Source organism: Aquarana catesbeiana, linkage group LG01, assembly GCF_042186555.1.
Source record: "Aquarana catesbeiana isolate 2022-GZ linkage group LG01, ASM4218655v1, whole genome shotgun sequence".
NCBI lineage: Eukaryota > Metazoa > Chordata > Amphibia > Anura > Ranidae > Aquarana > Aquarana catesbeiana.
The window spans coordinates 396,729,677-396,743,711 of record NC_133324.1 but is presented as its reverse complement, the minus strand read 5'-3'; the positions used below and the strand labels follow the sequence as shown (position 1 = coordinate 396,743,711).

The window sequence follows — 14,035 nt, the reverse complement described above, 5'->3', positions numbered from 1 at the left end:
ATCATCCTGGAAGCTGGCTTCCTTGCATTAATCAAGGTAGATATGACAGGACCTGAGAGCCCACGACTCTTCAGAACGTGGGTCTCAATAGCCAAACCGTCAAATTTAGCGTTTGTAAGGCAGGATGGAACACTGGACCTTGAGATAACAGGTCTGGGCGTACTGGTAGGGTCCACGGGGGACCTACCGTCATCCTTACTATTTCTGCATACCAAGTCCTTCTGGGCCAAACGGGGGCCACCAGAAGTACCGACTTCCTTTCCTGCCTGATCCTGCGAAGGAGTCGTGGTAATAGCAGAATAGGTGAGAATGCGTAAATCAGTGAGAACCGATGCCACGGAATCACCAACGCATCCGTCCCGCATGCAAGAGGATCTTTTGTCCTTGCCACAAATCTGTCTATCTTTTTGTTGAATCGGGATGCAAAGAGCTCTACATCTGGAACCCCCCATCTTTGGCATATGGCCCAAAAGACGTCGGGATGCAGAGACCATTCCCCTGGAAGTAACTGCTGGCGACTTAGATAGTCCGCCTGCCAATTCTCTATTCCCGGGATGAAAACTGCCGATATGCATGGCACATGCATCTCTGACCAGACTAAGATCTGGTTCACCTCCTTTTGAGCAGCTCGGCTCCGGGTGCCTCCCTGATGATTGACATAAGCCACTGCTGTGACATTGTCGGACTGGATCCTGACCGGACAACCCTGTAGCCTGATAGTCCAGGCTTCTAGAGCTAGATGTATCGCCCGGATCTCCAGAATGTTGATGGGTAAGGTCCTCTCTGTCTTGGACCATACCCCTTGGACCACAGCCTGTTCCAGAACTGCTCCCCAACCTGACAGGCTGGCATCTGTTGTTACCACCGTCCAGGTAACCAGTAGAAAGGATTTCCCCTTCTGCAGGTTTTCGGGTATGAGCCACCATTTGAGGCTCTGACGCACCGCATGCGACAGGTGCATCGGAAAGTCTAATGCCTGAACTTTCTTGTTCCAGGTCGACAGAATACTGTGTTGCAGCATTCTTGAGTGAAACTGAGCATAGGGAACTGCTTCAAATGAAGACACCATCTTCCCTAGTAGCCTCATACAAAGGCGGACTGAGGGACCCTTCTTGGTCCTTACTGCCAGAATCAGCTCTCTTAAAGCAGCGATCTTTGCCTGGGGTAGAAATATTTTCTCCTGGCTTGTATCTACAATCAGACCTAAATACTCCAGTCTTCTTACTGGTTTTAGGAAAGACTTTTCTAAGTTGAGGATCCAACCCAGGTGTTCTAGATACCTGACTGTGGTCCTCAAGTTTCCATTCAAAGAGGCTACCGACCGGTCTATCAAGAGCAGGTCGTCTAGGTATGCTATGACAGCTATACCCTGAGCCCGTAATCTGGCCAGAGGAGGAGCCAAGATCTTTGTGAACACTCGAGGTGCAGTGGCTATCCCGAAAGGCAGAGCCACAAACTGGAAATGGCGCCCTCCTACCTCGAAGCGCAGAAACTTCTGATGAGCAGGAAAAATGGGCACATGCAGATATGCATCTCTGATGTCTATTGATGCCAGAAATTCTCCTCCCTGCAGGGTGGGAACTACTGTTCGAATTGATTCCATGCGGAAGGATTGAATCCTTAGGAATCGGTTCAGATCCCTTAAGTCCAGAATGGGCCTGACATCCCCATTTGGCTTTTGGACCGTAAAAAGGTTGGAATAGAAGCCCAATCCCTGGTCCTTTGCGGGAACTATCATAATGACCTCCTGCGACAAAAGTCGCTCTAACGCTAGAAGGAGCGACTGCTTCTTCTCTGGGTCTCTGGGAACACTTGATCTGAGGAACCGAGGAGAAGGGAATTCCTGAAACTCCAGCTTGTACCCTAAGGTTACCGTGGAGATTACCCATCTGTCCTGGAAGTCCTCCTGCCAGAGCTCTGAGAACTGTCGCAGTCTTCCCCCCACTCGAATGAGCGGGGGCGCCCCCTCATGCAGAGGTCTTAGTGTTCTGCCTAGTAGGCTTCTTTCCCCAGGACTTCTTTTGTCCCTGGGGTTGACTCTTGTCTCTGGACCCCGATGGAGGCGGCCGTCGAGACTGCCTGGAGGCTGAAGCCCCCGGCGCTGGGGAAAGAGTCCGTTTGAAAGAGGGACGCTTACTCTTCTTCTTGACAGGTAAGAGAGTGCTTTTCCCACAAGAGATTCTCTTGATATAGTTATCCAAGTCCTCTCCAAACAACCTTGCACCACGAAATGGAAACCCAGCCAGTAGCTTCTTACATGGTGCTTCGGCTGACCAATTTTTCAACCATAGGATTCTACGTATATGCACCAACCCCAGTGAAAGACGGGAGGTTTGCACGATAGAATCTCTAATGGCGTCAACCACAAAGCATAAGGCCGCTGGAAGGTTAGCAAACCCCTGGGCCTGCTGTTCAGGTAATACTTTGATGACCTGCTTAACATGGTCTCTTAAGTATTGACAGACTCCAATCGCTGCTACTGCAGGTTGGGCCACTGATCCTGCTAAGGAGAAAACATCCTTCAATAGGGATTCCATCCTTTTATCTACAGGATCCCTGAGCATCTGAGCATTGTCTACAGGACAAGTCAGGCTATTATTTACGGAGGAAATGGCGGCATCAATAGCCGGTATTCCCCACATTTTAATAAACTTTTCTTCCATCGGATAAAGTGTTGAAAACTTTCTCGGCGGAAAAAAACGTTTGTCTGGGTGATCCCACTCAGAATAAATGAGCTTTTCAAGTAAAGTATGAACAGGAAAAGCATGTGTTGCTTGGAAAGGTTTCAGTGACCCCAAAGCAGAAGAGGATTCTTTAGCAGTTTCAGGTATGGGCAACTTAAATGTGGATCGGACCAATCCAGTGAGGATCTGCACTAAGACTTTCTCCTCTTGGGAAGTCGCAGAGGGTCCCTCTCCACCTGAATCCTCCGAAGAGGAATCATCCGTCCCATCCCGATCCTCTGAAAGGGGACATGGTACAGGAGATGGTCAGAGACTGGGGACATGGTGCAGGAGATGGTCAGAGACTGGGGACATGGTGCAGGAGATGGTCAGAGACTGGGGACATGGTGCAGGAGATGGTCAGAGACTGGGGACATGGTGCAGGAGATGGTCAGAGACTGGGGACATGGTGCAGGAGATGGTCAGAGACTGGGGACATGGTGCAGGAGATGGTCAGAGACTGGGGACATGGTGCAGGAGATGGTCAGAGACTGGGGACATGGTGCAGGAGATGGTCAGAGACTGCAGACATGCTACAAAAGATGGCCAGAGACTGGGGACATGGTACAGGAGATTGTCAGTGATTGCAGACACATTACAGGAGATGGTCAGAGACTGGGAACATGGTACAGGTGATGGTCAGAGACTGCAGACACATTACAGGGGATGGTCAGAGACTGGGGACATGGTACAGGAGATGATCAGAGACTGCAGACATGCTACAAAAGATGGTCAGAGACTGGGGACATGGTACAGGAGATTGTCAGTGATTGCAGACACATTACAGGAGATGGTCAGAGACTGCAGACACATTACAGGAGATGGTCAGAGACTGCAGACACATTACAGGAGATGGTCAGAGACTGGGGACATGGTACAGGAGATGGTCAGAGACTGGGGACATGGTACAGGAGATGGTCAGAGACTGGGGACATGGTACAGGAGATGGTCAGAGACTGGGGACATGGTACAGGAGATGGTCAGAGACTGGGGACATGGTACAGGAGATGGTCAGAGACTGGGGACATGGTACAGGAGATGGTCAGAGACTGGGGACATGGTACAGGAGATGGTCAGAGACTGGGGACATGGTACAGGAGATGGTCAGAGACTGGGGACATGGTACAGGAGATGGTCAGAGACTGGGGACATGGTACAGGAGATGGTCAGAGACTGGGGACATGGTACAGGAGATGGTCAGAGACGGGGGACATGGTACAGGAGATGGTCAGAGACGGGGGACATGGTACAGGAGATGGTCAGAGACTGGGGACATGGTGCAGGAGATGGTCAGAGACTGCAGACACATTACAGGAGAGGGTCAGAGACTGGGGACATGGTACAGGAGATTGTCAGTGATTGCAGACACATTACAGGAGATGGTCAGAGACTGCAGACACATTACAGGAGATGGTCAGAGACTGGGGACATGGTACAGGAGATTGTCAGTGATTGCAGACACATTACAGGAGATGGTCAGAGACTGCAGACACATTACAGGAGATGGTCAGAGACTGGGGACATGGTACAGGAGATGGTCAGAGACTGGGGACATGGTACAGGAGATGGTCAGAGACTGGGGACATGGTACAGGAGATGGTCAGAGACTGGGGACATGGTACAGGAGATGGTCAGAGACTGGGAACATGGTACAGGTGATGGTCAGAGACTGCGGACACATTACAGGAGATGGTCAGAGACTGGGGACATGGTACAGGAGATGGTCAGAGACGGGGGACATGGTACAGGAGATGGTCAGAGACTGGGGACATGGTACAGGAGACGGTCAGAGACTGGGGACATGGTACAGGAGATGGTCAGAGACTGGGGACACATTACAGGAGAGGGTCAGAGACTGGGGACATGGTACAGGAGATGGTCAGTGATTGCAGACACATTACAGGAGATGGTCAGAGACTGGGAACATGGTACAGGTGATGGTCAGAGACTGCAGACACATTACAGGGGATGGTCAGAGACTGGGGACATGGTACAGGAGATGATCAGAGACTGCAGACAAGCTACAAAAGATGGTCAGAGACTGGGGACATGGTACAGGAGATGGTCAGAGACTGGGGACATGGTGCAGGAGATGGTCAGAGACTGCAGACACATTACAGGAGAGGGTCAGAGACTGGGGACATGGTACAGGAGAGGGTCAGAGACTGGGGACATGGTACAGGAGATGGTCAGAGAGACTGCAGACACATTACAGGAGATGGTCAGAGACTGGGGACATGGTACAGGAGATGATCAGAGACTGCAGACAAGCTACAAAAGATGGTCAGAGACTGGGGACATGGTACAGGAGATGGTCAGAGACTGGGGACATGGTGCAGGAGATGGTCAGAGACTGCAGACACATTACAGGAGAGGGTCAGAGACTGGGGACATGGTACAGGAGAGGGTCAGAGACTGGGGACATGGTACAGGAGATGGTCAGAGAGACTGCAGACACATTACAGGAGATGGTCAGAGACTGGGGACATGGTACAGGAGATGGTCAGAGACTGGGGACATGGTACAGGAGATGGTCAGAGACTGGGGACATGGTACAGGAGATGGTCAGAGACTGGGGACATGGTACAGGAGATGGTCAGAGACTGGGGACATGGTACAGGAGATGGTCAGAGACTGGGGACATGGTGCAGGAGATGGTCAGAGACTGGGGACATGGTGCAGGAGATGATCAGAGACTGCAGACATGCTACAAAAGATGGTCAGAGACTGGGGACATGGTACAGGAGATTGTCAGTGATTGCAGACACATTACAGGAGATGGTCAGAGACTGGGAACATGGTACAGGTGATGGTCAGAGACTGGGAACATGGTACAGGTGATGGTCAGAGACTGCAGACACATTACAGGAGATGGTCAGAGACTGGGGACATGGTACAGGAGATGGTCAGAGACTGGGGACATGGTACAGGAGATGGTCAGAGACTGGGGACATGGTACAGGAGATGGTCAGAGACTGGGGACATGGTACAGGAGATGGTCAGTGATTGCAGACACATTACAGGAGATGGTCAGAGACTGGGAACATGGTGCAGGAGATGACCAGAGACTTCAGACATGCTACAAAAGATGGCCAGAGACTGGGGACATAGTACAGGAGATGGTCAGAGACTGGGGACATGGTACAGGAGATGGTCAGAGACTGGGGACATGGTACAGGAGATGGTCAGAGACTGGGGACATGGTACAGGAGATGGTCAGAGACTGGGGACATGGTACAGGAGATGGTCAGAGACTGGGGACATGGTACAGGAGATGGTCAGAGACTGGGGACATGGTGCAGGAGATGGTCAGAGACTGCAGACACATTACAGGAGATGGTCAGAGAAGGGGGACATGGTACAGGAGATGGTCAGAGACTGGGGACATGGTACAGGAGATGGTCAGAGACTGGGGACATGGTACAGGAGATGGTCAGAGACTGGGGACATGGTGCAGGAGATGGTCAGAGACTGGGGACATGGTGCAGGAGATGGTCAGAGACTGCAGACACATTACAGGAGAGGGTCAGAGACTGGGGACATGGTACAGGAGATTGTCAGTGATTGCAGACACATTACAGGAGATGGTCAGAGACTGCAGACACATTACAGGAGATGGTCAGAGACGGGGGACATGGTACAGGAGATGGTCAGAGACTGGGGACATGGTACAGGAGATGGTCAGAGACTAGTGACATGGTACAGGAGATGGTCAGAGACTGGGGACATGGTACAGGAGATGGTCAGAGACTGGGGACATGGTACAGGAGATGGTCAGAGACTGGGGACATGGTGCAGGAGATGGTCAGAGACTGGGGACATGGTGCAGGAGATGGTCAGAGACTGCAGACACATTACAGGAGAGGGTCAGAGACTGGGGACATGGTACAGGAGATTGTCAGTGATTGCAGACACATTACAGGAGATGGTCAGAGACTGCAGACACATTACAGGAGATGGTCAGAGACTGGGGACATGGTACAGGAGATGGTCAGAGACTGGGGACATGGTACAGGAGATGGTCAGAGACTGGGGACATGGTACAGGAGATGGTCAGAGACTGGGGACATGGTACAGAAGATGGTCAGAGACTGGGGGCATGGTACAGGAGATGGTCAGAGACTGGGGACATGGTGCAGGAGATGGTCAGAGACTGGGGACATGGTGCAGGAGATGATCAGAGACTGCAGACATGCTACAAAAGATGGTAAGAGACTGGGGACATGGTACAGGAGATTGTCAGTGATTGCAGACACATTACAGGAGATGGTTAGAGACTGGGAACATGGTACAGGTGATGGTCAGAGACTGCAGACATGCTACAAAAGATGGTCAGAGACTGGGGACATGGTACAGGAGATTGTCAGAGACTGCAGACACATTACAGGAGATGGTCAGAGACTGGGGACATGGTACAGGAGATGGTCAGAGACTGCAGACACATTACAGGAGATGGTCAGAGACTGGGGACATGGTACAGGAGATAAGCAGACACTGGGGACATGGTACAGGAGATGGTCAGAGACTGCAGACATGCTACAAAAGATGGTCAGAGACTGCGGACATGATACAAGAGATGGCCAGAGACTGGGGGCATGGTACAGGAGATGGCCAGAGACTGCACACACATTACAGGAGATGGTCAGACACTGGGGACATGGTACAGGAGATGGTCAGAGACTGCAGACATGGTACAGGAGATGGTCAGAGACTGCAGATGTGGTACAGGAGATCAATGCAGCCTCACCAGTGTCCATCAAATGCAGCTTCACAAGTGCCTGTCAGATGCAGCCTCCCAGTCAGTTGTAGCAGCCTGTCTGTGCCAGTCATGCAGCCTCACCAGTGCTTGTGTCCATATGTAGCAGCCCGCTAGTGCCCATGCCATGCAGCCTCACCAATGCCCGTGCCCATCAAATGCAGCAGCCCGCCAGTGCCCATGGCATGCAGCCCGCCAGTGCCCATCATGTACAGCCTGCCAGTGCCCATGTTATGCAGCCTGTCAGTGCCAATGTTATGCAGCCTGTCAGTGCCAATGTTATGCAGCCTGCCAGTGCCCATCATGTACAGCCTGCCAGTGCCCATGTTATGCAGCCTGTCAGTGCCCATGTTATGCAGCCTGCCAGTGCCCATCATGTACAGCCTGCTAGTGCCCATGTTATGCAGCCTGTCAGTGCCCATGTTATGCAGCCTGCCAGTGCCCATGTTCTGCAGTCTGCCAGTGCCCATCATGTACAGCCTCCCCTGTGCCTGGTAATGTTATGTCATCCTGTGTGTCAGATCTGAATCGCCGTGCAGACAGTTTAATCCCGGTACGCCCCTCAGAGTCCCCCCTCCCTCCTCCTCCTCTCACTTCTGTCCTACACAGCCTCCCCAGTGCCTGGTAATGAATGTCACGCTCACACGCTGTGTGTCAGAGATCTGAATCGCCGTGCAGCCGATGTCCCGCCTCCTATGACACACAGCACAATGATCCCTGGCATTGGATCAGAGTGCCGTCTATCACAAGAGGCGGTCTAGGAGGCGGGACATCGGCTGCATGGCGATTCAGATCTCTGACACACAGTGTGTGAGCGTGACATTCATTACCAGGCACTGGGGAGGCTGTGTAGGACAGAAGTGAGAGGAGGAGGGAGGGGAGACTCTGAGGGGCGCATGGGATGAAACATGTGCAGCACCCGGCGGGATGGCCCCGCCCCTTTTTTCGGCACCAGTATCGGCAAAAATTCTCTTTCGGCTTTTTGCCGAAAAGGCCATTTTCTGCCGATATGTTTCGGTGGCCTAAACTGGATCCCTAGTTTGTATCTGCTAACAATGATTTCAGTGTATTTTCAGCAAAAATATTGTTTTGATTAACATTTGCGCAAATATCTCAGGGCCTTAAAAATCAGTAGCACCTTCTTTTTATTTTACTGGTCATGTGCTTTAAGAATATGTATGGTTTGGGTGGCCTTTTACAAACTCTGAAAGCTGTAAGGCAAAAATAAAGCAATGAAAACATTTAAAAAATGGTCAGGACAGCGGAGTTTAAAAGTGGAGCACAGAGCCGGGCAGCAAAAAAGTTAAAATGGTCTGTTACAAAGTGAAAAACTGTACTGTGGTCAGACAAATCGAAATGTGACATTTTTGCCAACTGTGGGTGCCGCGCCCTCTGGACTGAGGAGGAGAGAGAACTTCCAGCTTGTTATCAGTTCTCCGTTCAAAAACTTGCATTAGGGCACATGGAATGGGCAGCTTGCACATCTGGAAAGGCACCATCAATGTTGATAAATATATCCAGGTTTTAGAGCAGCATATGCTCCCATCCAGAAAATGTCTTTTTCAGAGTAGACGTTGTATATTGCCGCAGAACAATGCTAAACCACAAATTGCATTTATGACAATAGCATGGCTTTGTAGTAGAAGAGTCCGGGTGCTTAAAGCGGACCTTCAGTAATTTTTTCAATTCTTCATCAATTAAATCTTCTGCCCTTGTTGTTTTAACATTGAATGGTGAAACATTTTTTTCTGCCAGTAATTACCTTATACAGCCCACTTCCTGTCTCTTGACTGGAAAAAAGCCTAGGCTTATGACATCATGCACAGCTCTCTCTCACTCACTCTCGTGAGCGTTTGCCAGGAAGGGGGGGGGGGATGAGTCATAAGAGGGCCAATGAGAACTGCAGGACTGCAGAGCTGGAGGTGTGCCTGTGTGTATCTGTGTGTAAATCTAGGAAGTGAACAGGTAACAGCTTCAGCTACCCACAATTAAAATGATTGCAGCCAGACTCAGTGGAGAGAGAATTCTGCCGCATGGCAAGTACAGAATCACAGTATATATAAAATAATATGAAAAGTAGTTGGAGGGAAGCTTCAGAATGGCAAAGATATTTTTATTAGAAATGTGAGCAGACTGCAGTTCCTCTTTACCTGGCCTACCTGCAGTCCAGACCTTTCACCAACTGAAACTATTTGGTGCATCTTAAAGGAAAAAAACGACAAAAAAAACCCAGGACTGTTGAGCAGTTAGAATCGTATATCAGGCAAAAATGGGACAACATTCTTCTCCCAAAACTCCAGCAACTGATCTCCTCAGTTCCCAGATGTCTACAGAGTGTTGTTCAAAGATGATTGGATGCTACACTGTGGTAAACATGGCTCTGTCCCAACTTTTTTGAGATGTGTTGCTCCTATAAATTTCAAAATTACCTTTCTGTTTTCTTAAAATGGTACATTTTCTAAGTTTAAACATTTGATATGTTTTTTTTATTTTCTATTGTGAATAAAATATGGGTTTACGAGATTTGCAAATCATGATCATTAGATTAATGAATCTAGAGACTCTGAACTACTGCACCAAATCTGCCACTACAAATGTTTAAATGGAAATCAGATACAGATTTCCGGAATGACTAAAACCTTTTAATGCCTTTTTTTTACTGTATTATTTTTTTAACATGCTTGCATAATATGTAACTAATGTTTCTGAAAAATATAAAACCCTTAAAGTGGAAGTCCATGCAAAATCTAAATTCCTTGCATCTATAGACACCAGGGATCTAACACTAACCTCTATATCCCTGTAAAAAAAAAAAATATATATACATACTTGTTATTGTTAGATCCCTGGTGTATATAGATGCAGGGATTTTAGATTTTGCATGGACTTCCACTTTAAGGTACAACACACCTACACTGGTCTCTACATCCATACCTCCCTTCATTCCACAGGAGAAAATAATTATATTAAAGCCTAAATCCAGGCATTTTTTTTTCGTTTTAGATTGGCTAGGAAAATACTAGATCTTTTTTTTTTTTTTTTTTTTTTTTTTTTTAACAACAAGGTTGGTCTTTATTGTAGAAGTCATTATATAACAAAGATTATACAGGAATCAAGCTCTTGCCTACATTCATGGAATTATCAGCTTGAGGTACAACAAAATATATTAAACACACTTTATAGCCATCTATTGCTTAAAAGTAGGATACATGAAACAGCATTTTAAACAGCACGGAAACCATAGTTATGCTCACAGGCAGCACCATCGCATTTCCAACGTGGTCTTATTCTGTATCTGGGGGGGGGGGCCCACATTTCCCTCCCCCCTGAGGGTGGTACCCAATCAGTCCCATGGCATTGATATTAGAATTGCTCAGTCCATGGCAGCCATATCCGATCAAACTTCTTTGGGCATCCCCTGCTAGTGTATGTCATCTTATAAAGGGGTAGTATAGCGTTGACAGTGGAGTCCCACTCCTCTACCTTAGGAGGAGACGGTGACGCCCATTTCTTAAGGACCTCTTTCTTGGCATAGAACAACAGCAATGAAATAAGTGTTTTCGTATATTTCGGTCTCTGGTCATCCTCATGAATACCCAAAAGAGCCAACTCAGGTAACATTGGTAGCGTTAGTTGTAAGCGGATATTAATGCTTTCAAAAATTGTTTCCCAAAATTGTACAATACGGGGACAAGTCCAGAACATATGCATATATGTACTATCAGGGGACTGACACCTGGGACAGTTCGGCGACCTATTAGGGTAGATCTGGCACAGCCTCCGAGGCGTGTAGTAGACCCGGTGCAGAAACTTAGTTTGCAGCAATTTATCCCTGGAGGAAATTACTAGCCTAGACCCATCCTCAAAGCACTCCTCCCAAATCTCCCTATCCATATCCGGGATATCAGCCTGCCACTTGCCCCACAGGGCATTCATCTTGGGGGAATCACTTTCCAATAAGGCGAGATATAAGGTGGAGAGGGTCTTCAGGAAAATACTAGATCTTTAGATGGAATAAAAACTGGGAGGATTCAACTCGTCATTAGTATTGGCTGAAGTAAGGAAAACTCTTATCGGTAAGAAAATACTTTCTGGTTCTAATGTCAGATAAATGTAAAAAGGTCAATATATGATATTAAAATAGCTCTCCTCCTACATGTATTCCTGGTATAAAGATAAAAGCAATAAAATATATTTATTTAAAATATGTTCAGTCACTTACAATGCCATTCTGTACACTGAAACCTAGCTGGTATCGAAGATCAGGTCTCCTGATTAAGACAGTGGTAACTGGAGGACATCTCACGATGTTCAGCTTCACTCGTGACTGGTTCTTTAAGCCCTATTAAAAAAAAAAAAAACAATAATAATTAAGAAAATGTTGCATGTAAATAAAGGGCATTGACAATGTATACACAAAATACTGTATCCCTCCTGTATTGATCTGTATTGTAAGTGTACTGTCTGCCCCCATGCTGTAAAGCACTGCGCAAACTGTTGGCGCTATATAAATCCTGTATAATAATAATAATATATGGTCATAGTGGAGATTTGTTCATAGGGCAAATTACTGGAGATACCTGTACTGGAGTATTTCATTACTAAAGGCAAACAATGACTGAAGAGATATTCTGCGTATTTGTATATATACACATACAAAATGACGTGTTCAGTAAAACTTTCAATCTCTTCCAAACCTTCCAGAACACCAAAAGCAATAAAACAGTACTGAACCAATTTCCCAACGCTTCTCTTAGCAGAACAAAAATCGCACACACTGGACTTTTTACTCCCAGTGATACCATCTATTGCTTTTACTTGTTGGACATTTGCAAAATTTGGTCCAACATTGCAGATTTAAATATATTCTTTGAATATACTTAAATTGGTTCTAAAGTTAAAACTTTTTTTTACCCTAATGCATTCCCTGCGTTAAGGTAAAAAATGTTTCACCCCTTGTTACCCCCCCCTTGGTAGACATTGGCTCCTACTACTGTCAGTCAAATCCTGTCAGGAGGGAGTGGCCCAGGTGTGCCGTGTCTAAGGGTGCACACAGCCTGGCTTAGGAGCACGCCTGCACATGTTCCCTCAAAGCTTGCTATGGACACATGCAAGAGAGGAGCGGACAGTGCTGGTGGGGGACTCCAGAACAGGAGGTAAGGGACCACTCTGTGCAATACTGCACAATGCAAGTACAGTGGGGAAAATAATTTTGTGATCCCCTGTGGATTTTGTAAGTTGAAATGAAGGGTCTATCATTTTTTATTATAGCTGTATTTTAAAAAAAAGAGACAGAATATCAACCAAAAATCCAGAAAAAACACATGATAGAAATGTTATAAATTGAGTTGCAGTTCAATTAATAAAATAAGTCTTTGATCCCCTACCAACCAACAATAATTCTGGCTACCACAGAGTGGCTACAGTATATGCTCATCTGGTGCACAGATTAGTCCTGTCAATTTAAGAAGGTGCTCCCAACGACAACTCGTTATGTGTATAAAAAAAAAGAAACCTGTCCACAGAATCTCTTTCTTCCATTCAAACGTCACCATCATGGGCAAGACCAAAGAGCTATTAAAGGACGTTAGGGACAAGATTGTAGACTTGCATAAGGCTGGAATGGGCTACAATACCATCAGCAAGAAGCTTGGTGAGAAGGACACAACTGTTGTGCCCCGTACACACGGTCGGACATTGATCGGACATTCCGACTACAAAATCCTAGGATTTTTTCCGACGGATGTTGGCTCAAACTTGTCTTGCATACACACGGTCACACAAAGTTGTCGGAAAATCCGATCGTTCTGAACGCGATGACGTAAAACACGTACGCCGGGACTATACAGTGGCCAATAGCCTTCATCTCTTTATTTATTCTGAGCATGCGTGGCACTTTGTCCGTCGGATTTGTGTACACACGATCGGAATTTCCGACAACGGATTTTGTTGTCGGAAAATTTTATCTCCTGCTCTCCAACTTTGTGTGTCGGAAAATCCGATGGAAAATGTCCGATGGAGCCCACACATGGTCGGAATTTCCGACAACACGCTCCGATCGGACATTTTCCATCGGAAAATCCGAGCGTGTGTACGGGGCATTGAAGTGATTATTCACAATTGGAAGAATTACAAAATAATCATCAATTGTCCTCGGGTCCCCCTCCTTAAGAAGGCACATATACAGGCTCGTCTTCAGTTTGCCAAGGAACATCTAAATGATTCAGAGAAGGATTCGAAGAAAGATCTGTGGTAAGATGAGACAAAAACTGAGCTTTTTGGCATTATCTCGACTTGTTTTGTTTGGAGGAAGAAAAATGCTAACTATGATCCTAAGAACACCATCCCTACAGTCAAGGATGTGGAAACTTTATGCTTTGGGGCCATTTCTCTGCTAAAGATACAGGCCAACTTTGCCACATTAAGGGGCCAATGGACAGGGCCATGTATTGTAAAATCTTGGATGAGAACCTTCTACCCTCAGCCAGAACACAGAAGGTGGATCGTGGATGGGTCTTTCAGCATGACAATGAACCAAAACATACCGCCAAGGCAA

General features: G+C 47.3%; 1 protein-coding gene across 3 annotated transcripts in view; it reads right to left on the bottom strand.

The window, feature by feature from the left end:
• Positions 1 to 14,035, bottom strand: part of APBA1 (amyloid beta precursor protein binding family A member 1) — a 235,614-nt gene that overhangs the window by 11,473 nt on the left and 210,106 nt on the right. For all 3 annotated transcript variants that reach the window (XM_073634619.1, XM_073634611.1, XM_073634626.1), the window contains one exon: positions 11,702 to 11,821. In XM_073634619.1, the coding sequence (XP_073490720.1) occupies positions 11,702 to 11,821 (120 nt within the window). The remainder of the gene's footprint in view (positions 1 to 11,701; positions 11,822 to 14,035) is intronic.